General features: G+C 39.0%; 1 protein-coding gene across 3 annotated transcripts in view; it reads left to right on the forward strand.

The window, feature by feature from the left end:
* Positions 1–20,611, forward strand: part of STON2 (stonin 2) — a 188,615-nt gene that overhangs the window by 27,440 nt on the left and 140,564 nt on the right. Inside the window, exons 1-3 of one of the 3 annotated variants that reach the window (XM_037832141.1) lie at positions 14,651–14,829; positions 16,516–16,774; positions 18,532–18,807. In XM_037832141.1, the coding sequence (XP_037688069.1) occupies positions 16,687–16,774; positions 18,532–18,807 (364 nt within the window). In that variant the 5' untranslated portion in view covers positions 14,651–14,829; positions 16,516–16,686. The other 2 variants (XM_037832142.1, XM_037832140.1) reach the window with 2 other exon arrangements.

Genomic DNA, 20,611 nt, shown 5'->3' on the forward strand with positions numbered 1-20,611 from the left:
AATCAAGGAACAGTCAGCTGCATTCTCACCTGGAACTCAAGATCTGTTCCAAGCTCTTGCCTGTTGTTGCCAAATCCATCTCCCTGTGGTTGCAGGATTGGAGTTCCTATTTTCTTGCTGGCTCTCTGCTGGGGACCACTCACAGCTCCTAGAAATCACTGTGAGGATGGAGAACCGCCATCCTGTCAAATCCCTCTCGCAATTTGAATCTCTCTTTTTCCTTTGCCACCAGTGAGAGAAAACTCTTTGCTTTGAAAAGGATCACGTGATAAGATAATCTCCCTATCTTGAAGTCAGCTGACTGGTGACCTTAGTTACATCTGCAAAATCCCTTTGCTCTGGAATGGAACGTAATCAGAGGAGTAAGGGAGGGTGTGGGGATTATGGGGGCCACCTTAGAATTCTGCTTAACATAACTCATCTCTTCGGTTTTATCAGTGAGGGCTGCATTCATCTGCATGTATCAGAAAACCTGATTAAAATAGCTTACCCCAAAATAGATTTTTTTCCCACGGAACCAGAAATACAGAGATGAATGATTGTTGGTCCAGTGGCTCAGTGACGTCAAGCCCAATGACTGTAATTCCCTAACCCTTTTTTCATGGCTGTAGCGTGGTTTTTGTTGCTCTAGCCATCAAGACCGTATTCAAAACAAGAGAAAAGAGGAGTGAGAAGGATTAGGGCTGCATGAACTGCATCTGCTCCCTTCATTGGGAAAGTAAAACAAACAAACAAAAAACAAAAAATTTCTCAGGAAAAAAAAACAGTACTTCTTACCATACCTCCATTTATGTTTCATTGGCCAGAACTTGGTCAAGTGGACATCTCCAGGTGTAAAGGAGAATGGGAATGCAGAGAACTGGATTGTTGTGATTGGCTTAAACCAATAATGATCCGTCCACTAGAGATGGAAGGTGAGAGGAAATGGATGTTGGGGATGTACCCTGTCTGCTCTACCTGTATTCTGGAAGGCAGAGTGCAGATTAATAAAAAGGTGCTGAATTTAGAGTCAGGAGACTTGCGATCTTGTCCCAACTCTATCATTGGTTAGCTCTGTGACTTGAACTAGCCACATAACCTCTTTAAGCTTGTTTCCTTATTATCAAATGAGGGAAATATCTACCTTAGTTATCTCAGGATTATTGTGAAAATGAAGTGAATAATCTCTGAAGTTCTTTGCATTCTGTAATTTTGGGTAAGTATATTGTACAAAAATAAGACTATTTCACTCACTCGAAGAAGTATACCTGTTTTTTTGTGTTTTAATGTCTCTCAAGTTAGATGCATTTTACAATTTGTGGCCTCTTAGCTCAATGAAATATAATAGTAATAAATTGTTAAGCTTTTTGGAAAGCCTTAGGGTTATGCTGGGGAATATGGTCACCATTGTGACCCAGAAAACTCCTATTGATTCCTGAGAAACTGACAGTCTCATGTTGGAACAACCAAAGTGATAGATCATAGATTTAAAATATAGGTGAGAAAAATTATCCAGATCCACTCTTCATACAGGCAAAATATTAGTATCTTCAGTCTAAAATGTGAAACACGAGGTAAGCCAAGAGAAGTTTACCAAGATGAAGTAAGCTAGTACTTTCTAAGAGTTAAGGTGTTCTGCAAACTTTAAAGCCTGACCTCCTACTAGGGCCGTTAACCGCATATAACACATGGTTCAGGTCCCTGGGGATGTCATTCAGGGTCACTGCTTCAGGAATGCACCAAAGATCAGAGGCAATGCCTAACCTGTTTCTCAAGCCAAGTGTGACTTAGATCTTTGACACTCAGTGTGGAGTTGTTGCATAGCAACTCTGCATGGTTGTTTATTTTGAAGAAAAATCACACAGTAGATTATTTTATAATGATAACGTTGGGATATACGTATTAGTGTGCACGTACATACATATGGGTGTTGTTTCAGTTTGCTGAAGCTGCTGGAATGCAATATACCAGAAATGGATTGGTTTTTACAATGAGGATTTATTGACTTAAAATTTACAATTCTAAGGCCATGAAAATGTCTCACTTAAGGCATCAACAGGATGATAACTGGACTCTGAAGACAGGTTGCTGGCATCTGGGACACTTCTGTCACATGGGAAGGTACATGGCAACATCTGCTGGGTCCTTATCTCCTGGGTTTCATTGCCATCAGCTCTCTAGTTCCAGTGGCTACCACTGTGGGTCCTCTGCTTGCTCCTCTGGGGCTTTTCTCTCTGAGCTCTCTTGACTTTTTCTGTCCTTTTTCCTCTCATAAAGGCCTCCAGTAAAAAAAATTAAGACCCACCTTGAATGGGTTGGGTAACATCTCAATTGAAATAACCTAACCAAAAGGTCCCACCCACAATAGGTCTGCCCCCACAGGAATGGATTAAAAGAACATGGCCTTTTCTGGGGTACATAACAGCTTCAAACCAGCACAGGTGTATATGTATGAATATGTGTATGTGTGTATGTATATGTATACATTCACAAGTATACGCTAATGATGTGACTTTTAAGGTGGGAAAGACAGACATGTAGAGATACGGGATTGTGGTGTGAAGAGAGAAAGAGGGAGTAGGTTTATGGAGAATCATGGGAAGATGCTAACGATAGCTGAATTATGATACATGTTCCTTTTGGAGTTCTTTCTCTTATATGTTTGACTTGAGGTTGGGATGTTCATTCTGTTCCCCAATTTCCATTGTAACATTGGAAGATGAGTGATCAATCTTTTGCTTTTAAAGAATGAAGTATTTAAATGAAAGAATGAAAGAGAGAAAAAATGCTGAAAAGCTAGGAAGAGCAAACAACCAGGATCACTAACCTTTTCCTCTTCAGGAGTATCAAGGCACCTGTTAATTAAAAATGAAAGTAACAACAATAATAAATTGTGTGTGTGTTCTTCAGTGTTCTAAGTCCTTAATCTGATTTAGGTCTTTGTCAAAGGGTGATAGAACGTTCTAGATTTCTGTTTGTTTTAAGAGTTTATGAAGCAAAGTAGCATGGTTACTTCAAGTCCCTGATTAAGCTTTTGTGATTTCTGTAGCTCACTGAGGCAAAGGTCTCAGAATATAAAACCACACTTGAAATTATTTTGTATCATCATACTGTACATATTCTGGGTACATAGTACATGCTCAGTAAGTTGGTCAGTGATCTTGCTAGTAATTCTTTAGAGAAATCCCTAAAGAAATACATAGAATCCATGCAGTCGTATTCTTTCCTGTTTTCCTTTGACTCTTAGATGACTGTCCTTGACCAGGGAAAAGCTGAGGCCTTACTTGGAGTTTGAAATTGATACCAGATACTAGTTTAAGATGGTTCAGTGGCTGAATGACAAACAGATGGCTGGATAGCTTTTGCCAGTAGCCTCAAAACCCAACTAGTAGATGCAGATATTTTTCAAAGAAGCTGTCTATTGAATACATATGACAAAAGAGATACAAGAAGAAGATGGCCAAATTCTCAGATTTAAATAACCTCTTTTGGGTCACTAGCCAGGCAAGAATTATGTTGTGGTTGTGATATTATATAGTGTGGTGAACCTTACAAAATAAGACCTTGTCCCAGCTCCGGGTGGATGGAATTTACCCAAGTGGCTATATGAAACTCTCCTCTCATTTTCATGATTTATAACAGTTCTATATAAGTTTTACTTTATATTTCCAGGACATCAATAAAAAATTGCCCTAATTTAGATGATCTCAACTGGTCTTTTTTTCTCTTTTGAAAACGTAAATACAATTCAGAAAGGAATATTTTGGGGGAAAATTTCCATTTCTGGCTGTGACTGGTAAGAAACTAGCCCTTCTGCAGTAAGCAACCTCAAAACTGGACAAAATATATGAGGCAGCAGTTTTTAGTTTTGGGTCTACAAGCAGCACAAGAATTAGATCCTGAGAGAAGGAAAACTCATGAGGTGATTCCTGCCATCACCTTGACTCTCTCCCGGAGGAAAATTTCCCAACTGCAGTATAGTAAGCTAGAGTCTAAGCAGAGACAGCAGGAAGCAGACATGAGAGTTTGGGGCCATTGAAGCAGCTGGAATCTGCAGAGCAGGACACCAGAGGAGAGAGTGGAGTGGGGGCAGAAAAGGGTACAGAATTCTGTCTGGGTGTTTCCAGAGATCCATGGCCACTGGTGGAGTGCACATGTACAGAGTGAAACCTTATTGAAGGTGGCTGCTGCAGGGTTGCAAATGGAACAGAGACACGAGAGGTCAAATGGTACTGCCTGCTAGGACAAAGATCAACACTGCAGAGGACGATCAGCTCCAGAGTCTCTTCAACGTGTCTTTGACTATTGCTAGGCATGTAAAGAAATAGGAAAATAATACCCCAGTCAAGGAAAAAAATATCCAATAGGAACTAATCCAAAGATGGCCCAGATTTTGCATTTAGCAGATAAAGACTTTAAATCAGATACTATAAATATGTTCAAAGAACTACAGGAAAATGTGGCATCTAGGGCATCTCAGCAGAGAAATAAAAACTATAAAACAGAATCAAGTGAAAATTCTAGAATGGAAATGGCAAATAACTGAGATGAAAAATGCACAAGAGGACCTTAAAAGAATAGAGTTGGAGAAGAAAGAATCTGAACTTGAAGACTCATCAGTAGAAGAGACAGAGAAAGAGACAGGAAAACATTTGCAAAAATAATGGCTGAAATGGTTCCAAATTTGATGAAAAAAATTGATGTACAGATTTAAGACTCCGCAAACCTCAAATAGGATGAGTACTGGAAAACCCCAGGAGACAGCTTAGTCAACTATTGAAAACCAAACATAAAGAGAAAATATTGAAATCAGTTAGAGAAAAAAGACACATTATAGGCAAGGGAAATAAGAACTAAAACTGATTCCTCATCAAAAACAATAGAGACGAGAGGACAAGATTCTGAAGGAAAAAAGTCAAACCAGAATTCTATCTCTAATGGAAATAACCTTCAAAAACAAGGGTGAAATAAAGAAGGACTGTTTTAGATCAGTGTTATCCAATAGAAATATAATGCAAGCCACACATGTATTATTTTACATTTTCTAGGTGCCTGTTCTAGTTTGCTAATGCTGCCAGGATGCAAAACACCAGAAATGGACTGGCTTTTATAAAGGGGTTTATTTGGTTACACAGTTACAGTCTTAAGGTCTAAGCTAACACATCAGCAATTGAGTATCTTCACTGGAGGATGGCCAATGATGTCCAGAAAACCTCTGTTAGCTGGGAAGTCACGTGGCTGGCGTCTGCTCCAAAGTTCTGGTTTCAAAATGGCTTTCTTCCAGGACATTCCTCTCTAGGCTGCAGTTCCTCAAAAATGTCACTCTTAGTTGCACTTGGGATATCTGTCCTCTCTCTGCTTCTCTGGAGCAAAGTCTGCTTTCAACAGCCGTCTTCAAGCTGTCTCTCATCTGCAGCTCCTGTGCTTTCTTCAAAGTGTCCCTCTAGGCTGTAGCTCCTCTTCAAAATGTCACTCACAGCTGCAGTTGCACTGAGTTCCCTCTGCCCATCAGCTCATTTATATGGCTCCACTAATCAAGGCCCACCCTAAATGGGTGGGGCCACGTCTCCATGGAAATATCTCATCAGAGTTATCACCTACAGTTGGGTGGGGCGCATTTCCATGCAAATCTAATCAGCACCAAAATGTCTGCCCACACAAGATTACATCAAAGATAATGGCATTTGGGGGACATTATACTTTCAAACTGGCACAGCACCCCAATAAAAAAGGCAAAAAGAAACAGGTGAAATTAATTTTAATGATATATTCTGTTTAACCCAATATATACAAAATATTATTTCAACATGTAATCAATATAAAATTATTAACTAGATATTTACAAAAATGGTGCACATTTTTGTTTAACCCAATATATACACACTATTATTTAACATGTAATCAATATAAAATTATTAACTAGATAGTTAAATATTTTTGTACTCTTTGAAATATGGTGTGCACTTAACACTAAAAAACAACTCAGTTTGAACTAGCCACATTTCAGTAGTCATCTAGCAGCTAAATAGTATTGGAATTGGTTATCACAGCTTTAAATTAAAGAGTGAATATATTGCCCTATATCCAAATTAACCTTCCTAAAAAATTTGCCTGCTTAAACACCTGGAGAGTCTACCTATAATGTGCTGAAACAAGTAAATTGATTGATTTATTCATTCAACCATGCCAACAAACATTTACAAAATATCCCCTACTCTTTAAGAGTTGGAAACATGAATATAGAGAAGATTCAGTCCCTTTCCTCAGGGAGCTCATAGGCTAATAGGCACACTAGCAAACAATTTCTTTATAATTTAGTAAATGAGTGAAGATAAGATACTGTCAACAGAAAAAGACATGGGGGATAAAGAGACAAACAGGATTAGTAGCAGTAAAAGAGGGAACCATGTTCAATGTTCTTGGTTGCAAGCAACAGATTGGCTAACAAGCAGGGAAGCAGTTTATTGAAAAGTATTGGAGAGCTCTTTGGATTGGCAGATGGCTGTCAAACTCGACTTAGAAAATGAGTAGGAACCATGGGACCTAGGCAGCAGTGAACAGAGCCAGGTAATACCATGAGTCTAGTTAGGATGGTGCATTGATGTCATCCCCACTGAAGATGGGATGTGACTACTTCTGGGCTTGCATCGAAATCCCATTATCTAATGCCTCCCTTGTGCCTTTCAGCACTCCCTCATGATTTTAACATCCATTGACAAAGCCTGGATTGATTGCTGGGGTTGGGGGTGGGGGGTGGGAAGGAGGAACATTTTTTTCTCCCCCCAAAGAAAGGGTTTTTGATTATTGAGTGGACAAATAAATAACAATCATGCCAGTTATAATGGTTTCATGGCAAAGGGATTTGTCTTCTTTATCTTTGAATTCTATGAATGCCACTTGGGTTTTGAAGTAAATGCTTTTTGAACCAAACCAGAGATAATGATTGAGCTAAGACTTGAAGTTGAATGGGAGCTTATGAAATAAATATGTAGGGAGAATATATCTCAAAGAGGATATTTAATAATATATTAAATTGATACATATATGAACAGATGATTGAATAGGACAAAGTATATGCAAAAAACCGTCAGAGAAAAATAGTTCGGTTTATCAGGATAATAAATAATAGGGTCCTTATGGGGAGATAATGGCAAATGAGACTAGAGAGGTAGAAGAGGCAGACCACAAGTGCCTGAATTTATTCAGCAATATTTATTGAGTTCCTACTGTGTACGAGGTCCCATGTTCAGTGCTAAGAATATAGCAGCTGACCAAGCTGAGGAGGCAGGCCCTCCTCTCAGGAGCTGTTTTGATTTGCTAAAATTGCCAAAATGCAATATACCAGAAATGGGTTGGCTTTTACAGTGGGGGATTTATTAATTTGCACGCTTACATTTCTTAGGCCATGAAAATGCCCAAATCAAGGCATTGAGGGGCGATGATTTCCCACTGAAGACCAGCTTCTGGCTCAGCCCCTCTGGCACATGACAGGCACATGACAACATCTGCTGGTATTCTCTCCCAGGTTTCATTGCTTCCAGCTTCTGGCTTCGGTGGCTTTTCCTTTCTGTTTCTGTGGTTTCTCTCTGTTTCTGTATGTCCTTTCTCAGCTTCTCTGACTTTTCTCTCTGAGCTTCTTTATCTTTTCTCTGAATTTTGTCTCTTATAAAGGACTCCAGTAAGAGGATTAAGACCTGCGTGGGGCACACCTCAACTGAAAGCCTAATCAAGAGGTCCCATCTACAGTAGGTTTACACCCACAGGGATGGATAAGCTTTAAGAACATGATCTTTTCTGGGGTGCATACAGCTTCAAACCATCACAGGAGCCTTTGTTTATTTCTCATACCTGACTTTATCCTGTGATGAGCCACTGAGGAGTTTTGAAGCAAAGCCATAGCGTGATCACTTTCATATTTAGAAAGACATTCTAGCAACAGTTGAATAATGGACTGGAGGAGGTGACGCTGAAGGAAGGGAGACAGGTAAGAGACTGTTAATTGTCTGGTTGAGAGACGATAAGGGGCTAAACCAAGGCACCGGCGTTGGGAAAGAGAGGGTAGTTTCAAGATTTGAAAGTCATTTTGAAATTTAGAGCTGTCACCCCTACTTTCCCAGTGCACTCCAGCAACTACTCCCCTCCCTCCTCAGGATGTGATTCTCTGCTGGCTAGACGTGCCGTTCCTGCTTTCCTTTCCTAGAAAGCCTTTGCCCTTCCATGCTATTGCTCAGAGCTCTCCCTCCCAGTTTAAGGTGCAGCTCAAGACCACCCATTGCACATGCCCTCTGTGGTCTCTTAATGTGTTTCCTCTCTGCCATCACTATTTTGATGGCTAACCAGTCAGAATAGGTTAGATAGCAGAGGCTGTTGTTCTGAGTTTGCCGTCATAACCTCCCTGCAAGCAACTGAAAGCTCCTTGCGGCAGTGGCCCTGTCTTGCTCTTCCTTGCACTGCCAGGCCGTAGCATGAGCAGCACCCAGTGCATTCTCCCAAAGGCTCCTGCCCCTGGCTTTGTGGAACTTGCTGAGGTCCTGTTGTGGCCAGTAATGTCTCTGACCAGGCTCCCGCTCAGCACAGGCTGAGGAATGTGAACTCTCCATGCTTAAACTCTTCTTCCGTGGCTCCCCATTTCCCACCCAACTCTTCTTAGCTTTTTAAAGAAAATGTTATTGTGATAAAATATATGTAACAAGAATTTTGCTATTTTAAACATTTTTAAGTGCACAGTTTTCACTGACATTAATTACATTCACAATGTCATATAACCATCACCACTACCTATTTCCAAAACATTTTCATTAAGCCAAATAGAAACTGTACCCATTAAGCACTAACTCGTCATTCCCTTTTCCTTATCTCCTGGTAATCTCTAATCTACTTTCTGTTTTAAAGAATTTGCCATTTCTAGATATTTCATGTAAATGAGATCATACAGTAGTTGTCCTTTTGTGTCTGGATTATTTCACTTAACATAATGTTTTCCAGGTTCATCCATGTTGTGGCATGTATCAGAACATCATTCCTTTTGCAGCTGAATGATTCTGCAAAATGCCACATTTTGTTCATCCTTTCATCTGTTAATGGACACTTGGGTTGCATCTCCCTTTTGGCTATTATGAATAATGCTAACATGAACCTTGGTGTACAATTATCTGAGTCCCTGTTTTCACTTTCTTTGGATATATACTTGGAATTGCTGGGTCATATGGTAATTCTATATTTTAGTTTGAGGTTTAAGGAACCACCAAACCTTTCCAAAATGGCTGCAACACTTTACCTCCCCACTAGCAATACATGAGGTTTCCGATTTCTCCTTATTGTTGTCAACACTTGTTAAATTTCATTTTTTTAATGATAGCCATCCGAGTGTATGAGAAGTAGTATCTCACTGTGGTTTTGATTTGCATTTCCCTAATGATTGATGCTGTTGAGCATCTTTTCATGTGCCTATTGGCCATTTGTATATCATCTTTGAAGAAATGTCTATTCAAGTCCTTTGCCAATTTTTTAATTGGATTGTTTGTCTTTTTGTTGTTAAGGTATAGGAATTCCTTATGTATTCTGGATATTAAACCCTTATCATGGGATAAATCCAACTTGGTCCTGTTGTAGAATTCTTTTAATATGCTGTTGGATTTGATTTTGTAGTATTTTGTTGAGAATTTTTACATCTGTATTCATAAGGGATATTGTCTGTAATTTTCTTTTCTTGCAATGTCTTTATCTGGCTTTGGTATCAGAGTAATGCTGGCCTCATGGAATAAGTTAGGAAGTCTTCTCTCCTCTTCACATTTTTGGAAGAGTTTGAGAAGTGTTGCTATTAATTTCTTTGAATGCTTGGCAAAATTCACTAGTGAAGCCATCTGGTCCTGGACTTTTCTTTGTTAGGAGGTTTTTGATTACTGATTCATTCTTTGTACTTTTTGGTCTGTTAAGATCTTCTATTTCTTTTTCTTTTTAAGTACATAAGCAGATTTTATTCATGTTCCTTGATTGCAACAAAAGTGGTTTTATTTATGTTTTCATGGGATTGCGGTTCACATGAAAACAGCTGTTTGTTTCTTTTTCTAACTTTAAGTAGTCCAAATTATAAAATGTTTATAAATGAATATGATACAATGGATTGGGGAACACAATATTTATGAGCAATGATTGTTTTTGAAAGTGAATTGCTATTAAAATCTAACAAAAATACATGCAAAGTTTATTGACTTCTAAACCCTTATTTTAATGGAAATGTATTTTAAGATTTCCATTAATATGAAACTTAAAAATCTTGTTTTTTTATCAAAAATTTTACGAATTCACTAAAATTATTTATGATATTCTAAAATGATTTCAAAGATAGTGAAAACTAGAAATTGTAACCTTAGCCTGAAAATTGATAATTTTTCATTTTATAAACAAATCATAATTTTTACTTTAATAATGCCAGGACACAGATGTTTGGAAGTTCACATTGATTGCCTTAAACACAAATATAAAATGGTGTATCTACTGGATATAAGAAGAGATAAAAATTAGATAATCCAAATATAGCCACGAAATGGAAAATGGGTAGACTGTGGTATTCATACAATAGTATACTATATAGTGATAAAAATTAATGAACTGTAGCTTCAATAATCTGCATGGATGAATCTTAAAAATTCTGAACAAGGGAAGTAGGTCATGGAAAAATACAGACAACATGATTCCATTTACATAAAATTCCGAGTGAAAACTATAAATGCAAACAATGGAATGATTAACAGAATATTTAGGATAGTGGTTAGCCCTAGGGGGAGAAGGGAAGGTAATCAGAGAGGAGCCACAGTAGGCATCAAGTATAGGTAATGTTCTGTTCTTAAGGCAGTGGGTGAGTACATGAGTACTTTTTATTATATGTCTTTAAATTGTACATCTAGTTTGTACACTCTGAAGAACATGGGAGGCAAGAAAGTGGAGACTATATATGTAGACAACTCTTCTGAAAGGCTTGACCTTGATTATGGAATAAATAAGAGTAGGTGGGGAAAATGTGTATATTCAGAGATTTTGTTTTGCTCTGATGCTTTTTAAGATACGAAAAAGAGCTTGTCCAAATGCCCTAGAATTCTGTTTCTCCTTGAAAAAACTTAGGCAGTTTGTGTGTTTCTAGGAATTTATCCATTTCATTTAGGTTATGTAATTTGTTGGCATACAGTTGTTCACTGTATCCTCTTACAGTCTTTTCTGTTTCTGTAAAATCAATCGTAATGTCCCCAAATTCATTTCTGGTTTTAGTTATTTGCATCTTCTCTCTTTTTCTGATAGTCTTCCTAAAGGTTTGTCAATTTTATTGGTCTTTTACAAGAACCAAATTTTGGTTTCATTGATTTTCTCTGTCATTTCTCTATTCTATATTTCATTTATCTCAGTTCTAATACTTATTATGTCTTTCTTTCTGCTAGCTTTGGGTTTAGTTTGCGCTTCCTTTTCTAGTTCCTCAAGGTGTGAAGTTAGCTTATTGATTTGAGATCGTTTTCTTTTAATGTAGGAGTTTACAGCTCTAAATTTCCCTGTGAGCACTGCTTTTGCTGCATCTCAGTTTTGGTATGTTGTGTTTTCATTTTCACTTGTCTCTAAGAGTTTTTAATTTCCCTTGTGATTTATTCTTTGACCCATTGGTTGCTAAGAGTGTATTGTTTAATTTCCACGTATTTGTAAAATTTTCAGGTTTCCTTTTGTTATTTATCTTTAGCTTCATTCCATTGTGATCTCAAAAGATGCCTTGTATGATTTCAGTCTTTTCAAATTTACTGAGACTTGTTTGTGGCCTCACATATGGTCCATCCTGGAGAATGGTCCAGTGCACTGGAGAGGGATGTGTATTCCGCTGCTCTTGGGTGGAGTGTTCTGTATATGTCTGTTGGGTTTTGTTGGTTTGTAGTGCTGTTGTTCAAGCCCTCTCTTTCTTTTTTTGATCTTGTCTGGCTGTTCTGTCCATTATTGATAATGGTGTATTGAAGTCTCCAATTATTACTGTAGAATTATTTCTCTCTTCAATTCTGGCAATGTTTGCTTCCCACATTTTAGAGCTCTTGTTAGGTGCACATATATGTATAATTGTTATATCTTTTTAATGAATTGACTCTTTTATCAATATATAAAGTCCTTCTTTGTCTCTTATAACAGTTTTCAATTTAAACTTTATTTCGCCTGGTGTTTGTATAACCACCCCAGCTCTCTTCTCGTTACTATTTGCATGGAATATATTTTTCCATCCTTTTACTTTCAAATTATTGGTGTCTTTGAATCTAAAGTGAGTCTCTTGTGGACAGCATATAGTTGAGTCATTAAAAAAAATCCATTCTGCCAATCTCTGCCTTTTGATTGAAGAGTTTAATCCATTAAATTTAAAGTAGTTATTGATAAGGAAAGACTTGCTTCTGTCAATTTTTGCTCTTTGTTTTTTGCATGTCATACTTTTTTTTTTAAGCTCTCATTTCCTCCATTACTGCCGCCTTTTGATTTTTTTTTTGTAATGAACACTTTGATTCCATTCTTATATCTTGTGTTTACTTTTTAGATGTTTTCCTTTTGATTACCACATGTATTACATTTGACACCCTAAATTTATAACAACTGAGTTTGAATTGATGGCAATTTAACTTCAATAACATCTGAAAACTGCTCCCATAGAGCTCTGCTTCACACCAGCTTTTATGTTGTTGTCACAAGTTGCATTTTTATAGATTATGTGCCCAATAACATACTGTTTTCTAGAGTTCTGAAAAGTTGGTTCTGACAGTTTCTACTAGTTTTTCAATGTTTCTGTGAGGAACAGGAGCTTGAAGCTGTGTACTCCAACATTTTGCTCTTTCTCCTTAGCTTTTAAGGTCGGCAATCCTTTGCTCCCACATTTCCCCAATAGACATCTTTGTTCTCATCAGATTGGCCTCTGCACTATCCAGAAACAAGGCTCACTAAGGTTTGATTCTCAGTCTTCTCTCATGCTGATCCTCTGTCCCAAGGATATCCTTTCTCCTCCCTTTCAGCGGTTCAGAACCCAGTCATCCTTCAGACCCCAAGGGCTCCAAGAAACCTGCCTGGTCTCTCATGGCTCCAGCCCTCACAGATCTCCCTTATGGCTAAACGGTCACGGCACTTCTGTGTGTTCTTCAGCAGCTAGTTATTCCCAGACTTGTTTTGTTTGGTACTGTTCCATGCATCTTCATCTCCCCAGCTAGATTGTCAGCGTGTTGAGTGTCGCTGTCTCAAATAGTGGCTGATATATTTCTGGAGATACAGGACTCATATCTATTTCCAAGAATCCCATATTATCTGCCAATTGCATTCTCTTCCCCCCCACATTTTAGTGTCTAAGGAGTGCTGAGAAAGCAATAACTCTCTGAAGTGGCAACCTAGAGACTTCAATGAATTTTTTAGTGTCTCTTGTTCAAGCCTACAAATGATACTGAGTCACCACTCATTTGTGGTCATTCTAAATATCACTTTATGATTCACATTCTAAAAATGGGGTGAGGTTTTTACCAAGAGACCAATTCCAGTATGAACTTAGCCTCACAATTATTGGGTTCCTCTGTGGGTTTCCAGCTGCTGGCACAGCACTCCTCAAGGTCTAGTGTCGTTGTTGGATAGGCTCTTTCATGGAGAATACCTAGAATCCATTTACAGGTTTATGGTAGGGGGTTCCCTGTGATAAATTTTTTTTTCCAACTTTTCTTGGGATTACCCGTTACCTGTAACCAGCCCATGTCTAGATCTGGGAAGGACAAGCTAAAGAAGGGTAGATAATTCTTCAAGGCTCTTCTTTCATTCAGACTTTCAGAGTGATGAACTTGGTTTCTCAGCCAGACTGGGCCTGTCTGTGAAGAGGGGGTTTTGCAATCTGCCTGCCAGTCCCTGTTACTGAGCATTGAACTCCACTTGGCATCTGGAAGAACTGCTCTAATAACTACTGCAAAGGGAAATCATTAAAACCAGATGTGTCCATGACAGATGTGGGGTGATTTCATGAAGTCTGCATTCTAGTGCCAGGACTTCTACTACCTTGCTGTGTAACCTCAAGGAAGGCATTTCCCAAAAGCAAGGTTTGCTATAAAGCGTCTGCAATGGGACCTGGCCCTTTGTAAGTCCTCTGTGAGGCCATTGTTGTTGTTGTCATTGTTACAGAAGGTTTATTAAGCCCAGTACTAAGCACTTGATGTAACTTAACTTACATAATCCTTAGCATTATGAAGAGAGTTTTGTTATTTTCCTGGTGTACAGGGACAAACTGAGGCTGACAGAGGTTAAACAATGAGCCCAAATCCAGACAGTAACTCCTGGGCTCATGCTCTCAATTTCTATTGCTACATTTAATTTTCTTGGGCTATAGTTTCCACATCTCTAAAAACTGGGGTGTGGGGAGGGGATGTGTGAAGGTCTGGGATGGGGGTGGCTACCAACCTTTAAAACCTTCCAGCTTTAAATTTCTAGTTGCTTTTTCCATTACTCTCACCCTTTTCTCCTTTCCCTCCCCTCCCCCTTTCTTTCCCCACCCCTACTCATCCAAGAATTTTGCTGGGTTCATCATCACGGGATCAGCAGGATGTTTTCCCCTTTGAGTTCTGACGCTGCATGTGTCAGCACATGGACTTGTATTGTGGCTTTTTTTTTTTCTTTCCTTTTTCTTTTTTGGCCTGGTTTATATGCTGCTGTTGTGGTGAGAGGAGGAATCTGACGCTTTAATTTACCATCTTATCTTGGCCTCCAGCCCTTACCACATTGAGTGACACTAACATTTGATGGGGCTTGAGAAAAGCTTCCTGGACAGAAGCCTGCAGGATCAGCCCTCTGGATTTATGGGTACTGCTTTGCTCGCTGGTAAGATCTTGTTTAGGAGCCCTACGCTCTCCTAGCTGCTTGCACGTCTGGTTTGTAAGGATCTCAGAAGAGAGATTTAGAGAAGAGATTTCTGGGCTTTCTACCTTCTGTACAGCTTGGGTGTCCTGTCATTTTCCATATGGGGAGTTTTCCCAGGACTTTTCATTAGGTAATTATAGCTCCATTTTAACTTATATTTGTAAAGTACTTTAGTTTGGTGATAGTCTTTATATATTCTCTAGTACTTTTTTTGCAGCTATGACCCACAAGTTACAGCATTTGGCATCAGAAGACCTGGGTTCAAGGGTTACATCTTCCACTTCCTAGCTTGGTGCATCTACAATGTTTGCTTATTACGGCATCTACTTGATCATTCTTTGGGTCTTATTATGGGAGAAAGTTTGTCACTTTCCTGAGATGTATGAATTCTTCTACTTAGAAGCCTGGAGGAAGCATTTTTGTAACCTTAGGAAGAAGGGCCTGAAAACACCAAAGATGTCAGATAAGTCATTTAACTTTTCTCAGCCCTAATTTCCTCATCTGTAAATGAATTCTAGTAATACCTGACTTATCCAACTAAAATGGTTACTGAATCAAATGAAATATGGTATAAAAATGCAATTCTGAAAATTATAAATTCTACATGAGCATTAGTTGTTTTTAGGATATACCATATAACAAAACTAATTGTTTCAATCACAAAAAAAACAAACGTTTTAAAATGTTTCTACTCCAAGTTTTCTTACTGAAGATAATAAACTGTAGTAAAATTTCTTAATTTTTTTTTTAATTGTACACCCGTTGGAAGGCTATGAGATAATCTGTTTTAGAAATTAAAGTGATTATTGGGGATATTCAGTTAATAAAAATTGATACTGTTCAAGGAGGAGAGTAACCCTTCTGTGTAGTCACATTAATTTTGTATTAATTCACCTTATTAATTCATTAGTAGATAAAGAGCTAGGTTCAAGTTTTAAAAATACATTAACATAAACAAAACTGTAAGTCAATTATGTAGCCTCCTATATACATAGATCATAATTGCAATGTGAATGAAGGCTAGACTTTTATATACTAATGCAAATTGACATAGATTGGAAATGTGTTTCTTTAATTCAGATTTTTCACTAAAGCCAATATTCCCCACCCCCTTACTCCAAATGAGCTAGGTGACTCCTTTTCTGTTTTCTTGCTTGGTAAACCACGGTTAGAGATGCCATCTGGAGATTGTTGGATATCTGCCAGAGATTTAAATCAGGCTTGCAAGAGCTACCTGCCTAAGGCAAGAAACTGCACTGATTTAATTGAAAAGAACATGGTTTTATTTCACCATCTGGCAAAGGAGAGTGAAAGTACTTTGAAAAGTTTTAATATGGGCTTTGCAATGAGAGCATTGTATTATAAATAAAAGTATTTCTAAAAAATAATAATTGGGGAGCTTAGATCCAATTGGTAACATTTATGTGACTATTTACAAGTCTGATATGAAGGCTTAGTCCATGATCTTGATATTGAAGGCAGAAATTCAGTGTGAGAACTGGGGGCATCACAGGCACAGAGAGAAGTAGGGCAAGTTGGACACTACCTGAAGCCTCTTGTGGACAGTGTTGATATCCTAGACGTGTGTGAATTGGATGTAATGCAATAGCTGTTATCTTTTAAATTTTTTATTATTTTTTTAAACAGGTTTCTGGTTAACCTGAGGCAAGAAGGGCTAATCTGGCTGCATTCTGAGTGCTGCCCTCTACAAGGCCCTGTGAGAGGCCCTAGACCCAAGTCCACTGAGCTCCCTTACCCCCATCCCACTCTGGGGTCTGCCTGAGCCAGCTGCGTGAAGATGACCTGCATCTTCCTAGCATGACGACCCTGGACCATGTGATCGCCACCCACCGGTCGGAGTGGGTCTCCTTCAGTGAGGAGCCGCTCTTTCCTGTCCCTTCGGAGGGTAAGGATGCTTCCGTTTCCTGAAGTGCAAAGACTGGCAAAGAACCATGCCTGCTTGTTAGGGCTTCTACTTGATCATTCTTATGGTGGGGGAAAACGTCAGTTTGTCACTCTCCTGAGAGGCATGAGTTCTTCCACTTGGAGGAAGCACCTTGGGGACCATAGGGACAATGGCCTGCAAACACCGAAAGTGTTGAATCTTTCCTTCCGAGGAACATAAGCTTCACATGTACAAGCACTTCACTTTCAGCCTTCTGGTTGTCACTCCCAACTGCAGTGGGTTTTTTTTTTCCCATTTTTAAAGCATAGTTGTTAAGAGGGCCAAGCTCTAGAGCCTAGTTGCTTGGGTTCACATCCTGTGTCCATCATGGGTGAGTCAGATGCTCTTGGGTAGATTATTTCTTTAATCTCTCTGTGCACTTGTTTCCTTATCAGTATAGTAAGGATTGTCATCATACCTACTCGCAGGTCTTTGTGAGGATTGAATTAACTGATTACGTAAGGTGCTTATAACAGTGTGCAGCACAAAGGAAGAGCTCAGTATTTGTCATCTGTGATCATGATGAAGAGGACTGTATTGACAGGGAACTGGTGCTTGGGGATAAAGGTCAAGGTTGGATCAGGGAGATATTTGCAGAGCCCATGTCTGTTGGTTCTGTTCTGCAGCTGCCACTACTGACTGAAATCATGCCAGTGCCATTTACAGCTTCTGGAAAGTGTGAGTCTAAAGGTGCAATGTCCAGTATGTTAGCCATGTAGCTCCTTAGCCCTTGAAATGTGGCTAGTCTGAATTGATGTGCTGTAAGTGCAAAATTCACATTGAATTTCAGACTTACTAAAAAAAGTTAAATATCTCTTCAATAATTTTTATATTGACTACATGTTGAAATTATATTTTCAGCATATTAGGTTAAAATATGTTATTAAAATTAATCTCATCTGCTTCTTTTTGCTTTTTAAATTTGGCTACTAGAAAATTTAGAATTACATATGCTGCTTGTCTTTCATTTCTATTGGCTGATCTAAAGTCTTGATGGACCAATTTGACTAGTGATGTGAGAAAGCGGTCTTTTATTAGTTCTTTGATTTTTTTAAAGTTATCATATAGTAAAATTGACCTTTTTTTGGTATAAATTGATGCATTTTAGCAAATGTAGAGATTGATGTAACTACCACTACAATCAGGATATAGTTCTTTTATTTTTTTAAAAGTTTGAAAGTTTTTAAATGTTCCAAGGCCAGAAAACTGGTACAAAGCTACAGGAAGAGCCTGTGTCTCACATTCAGCCTCTCATTAGTGCAGGGGTTGCATTTGGTGATCTGCAGACCGTGTAGCTTAGGCTGCACCACACAGGTGAAGTGGTTTGAACTTGAATGTCTGTAGTCCGGGCAGGACCTCCTGTTCAACCAGTCTCCACCAGTCCCTATTGCCTTTCACTTGTCCCACTTGACCCATTATATTTCCTGCTTAGCCTCTGTAGGCATTTGTGGACCCCCACCCACCCACCCCAACACTGGTATAGGTGCTGGGTTAAGAATAGTGAGCAGGACACCCAGCCTCATCCTGACTGGGTATCGATCAGGGGATGTGCTGAGCTTATGGTTTCTATGGCCCTTTATCCTAGAGGTGGGGTGGGCATGGCTGTTTCTTCTTCCCTACCCACTGTAATGGGGAGTCCTGCATTCACCCTTTCTCCATCCTTCGTTTTTGCCTCCCACAAAAAAGAATGATGATGGCGGTTCTGGTATTTGTTTCAGGGGGCACAGAAGAGCACCTCACAGCATTGTCATCTTCCTCAGACCAGTCTGAGGGCTCCTCCAGGGAGAACCACGCTCTGGATGGAGGGTCTCAGGACCTTTCCCAGTCGGAACAGGATGACTCCTCTGAAAAGATGGGCCTCATCTCTGAAGCAGCCTCCCCACCTGGGAGCCCTGAGCAGCCCAAACCTGACCTGGCCTTGGCCATCAGCACCTGGGTGCAGTTTGAGGAGGACTCACCCTGGACTAGCACATCACCACCTCGTAAAGAAACAGGTGAGCCAGGTGGGGAGGCTGAGAAAGGTTCTGGCTTAAGTATTTGATCACCAGGGATGCTTTCCCACAAAAAGTCTATAGGGCCACCAAGATTCTGTCTACCTCCTCCAGAGCCCTGAAGCATTGCCACATAGGAAAGAGGAGACAGAGATTTCATCCGGTTTAATTCTGTAAGTAGTTTAGGTTGACAGAAGTATATGGAAGAATTAATGTGCTCTGGGCCGTTTTCAACCTTTTACCCTTGTCCCTAGCTGCTGATCTGTCTTATACATATTTATTTATTAGAGATTGGAATTATATTTACCCAGCACCTAAATTATAAAATCCTTACACGTATAAATGAATGTCAAAGTGTGGACCACAGACCATCTCTAATAGAGTCACCAATGGGACTAGTCAAATGGAGATCCTAAGTCCCCAGCATCCAAATCTTCTGGAGTGATTGTCATTAATGTTAAATCTCTTACTGCATTCATTTAAATGGCCAGAAACCGGACTGGGGAGCTTAGTGAAGCCAGAATAATTGTTTTTCCTCACCCTGGTTACCTGGCTATTTCGCTTGTTGTGTGCTAAAACATAACAAGGTTGATTGGATAAACTTTGAGACTGTATCAGTTTTCAATTTGCTGCTTTAACAAATTACCACAAACTTAGTGTCTTAAACCACACAAATTTATTATCTTACAGTTCTCTAGTTCAGAAGGGTAACACAGATCTCACTGGGCTAAAATTAAGGTGTCAGGGGCTCTAAGGGGAATCAATTTTTTACCCTTTCCAGCTTCTAGCGGCCACCCGCATTCCTTGGCTTGTGGTCGCTTCCTCTGTCTTCAAAGCCAGCAGCATTGCATCTCTCTGTGCCTTTCTACATCTCCCTTTCACTGATTGCTGCTTCCCTGAAAAGTCCTACTTTTAAGGACCCTTGTGATTTCATTGGTCCACCCAGGTAATCCCGGATAATTTCCCTGTCTTGGGGTCCTTAACCACACCTGCAAAGTCCCTTTTGCCTTTATGTAAAGTAACAGATTTACAGTTTCAAGGGATTAGGATATGGAAATTATTCTGCCTACCACATGGACATACTAGCAAAAGAGCAGGGTTTTGTTTGTTTGTTTGTTTTTCTTTTGGTGGGTTAAATGTTTTGCTAATTCTACTTTTAAATAACAATTCCTTTCTTTTTCAAATATTTTCTTTTTTTAATTCATTTTTATTGAGATATATTCACATACCATGAAGTCATATGAAGTGTACAGTTTTTCACAGTACCATTATATAGTTGTGCATTCATCACCAAAATTAATTTTTGAACATTTTCATTACCACACAAGCAAAAATAATAAGAATAAAAAATTAAAAGGAAAAAGAACAATTAAAGTAAAAAAGAATACTGAGTGCTTTTTTTTTTTTTTGCCCCCACTTTGCTACTCATTCATCCATACACGGAACAAAGTGGGGTGTGGTCCATATGGCTTTCCCAATCACATTGTCACCCCTCATAAGCTACATTTTTATATAATTGTCTTCAAGATTCATGGGTTCTGGGTTGTAGTTTGATAGTCAAACATTTTCAACATCAGTAAAAACAATTTAAGATACGCAAATACATGATTCTTTCACTATAACTGTTTTAGTTTGCTAGGCTGCTGAAAGCAGATATCATGAAATGGGTTGACAATGGGAATTTAGTAGCTTACAGTGATGAGGCTGAGAAAAATGTCTAAATCAAGGCATCGTCAAGGCAATGCTTTCTTCCTGTTGACAGTCCTCCGCTCCTCTGCAACATGGCAAGGCACATGGCAACATCTGC

The sequence above is a fragment of the Choloepus didactylus genome, chromosome 4, assembly GCF_015220235.1.
Source record: "Choloepus didactylus isolate mChoDid1 chromosome 4, mChoDid1.pri, whole genome shotgun sequence".
Classification (NCBI taxonomy): Eukaryota; Metazoa; Chordata; class Mammalia; order Pilosa; family Megalonychidae; genus Choloepus; species Choloepus didactylus.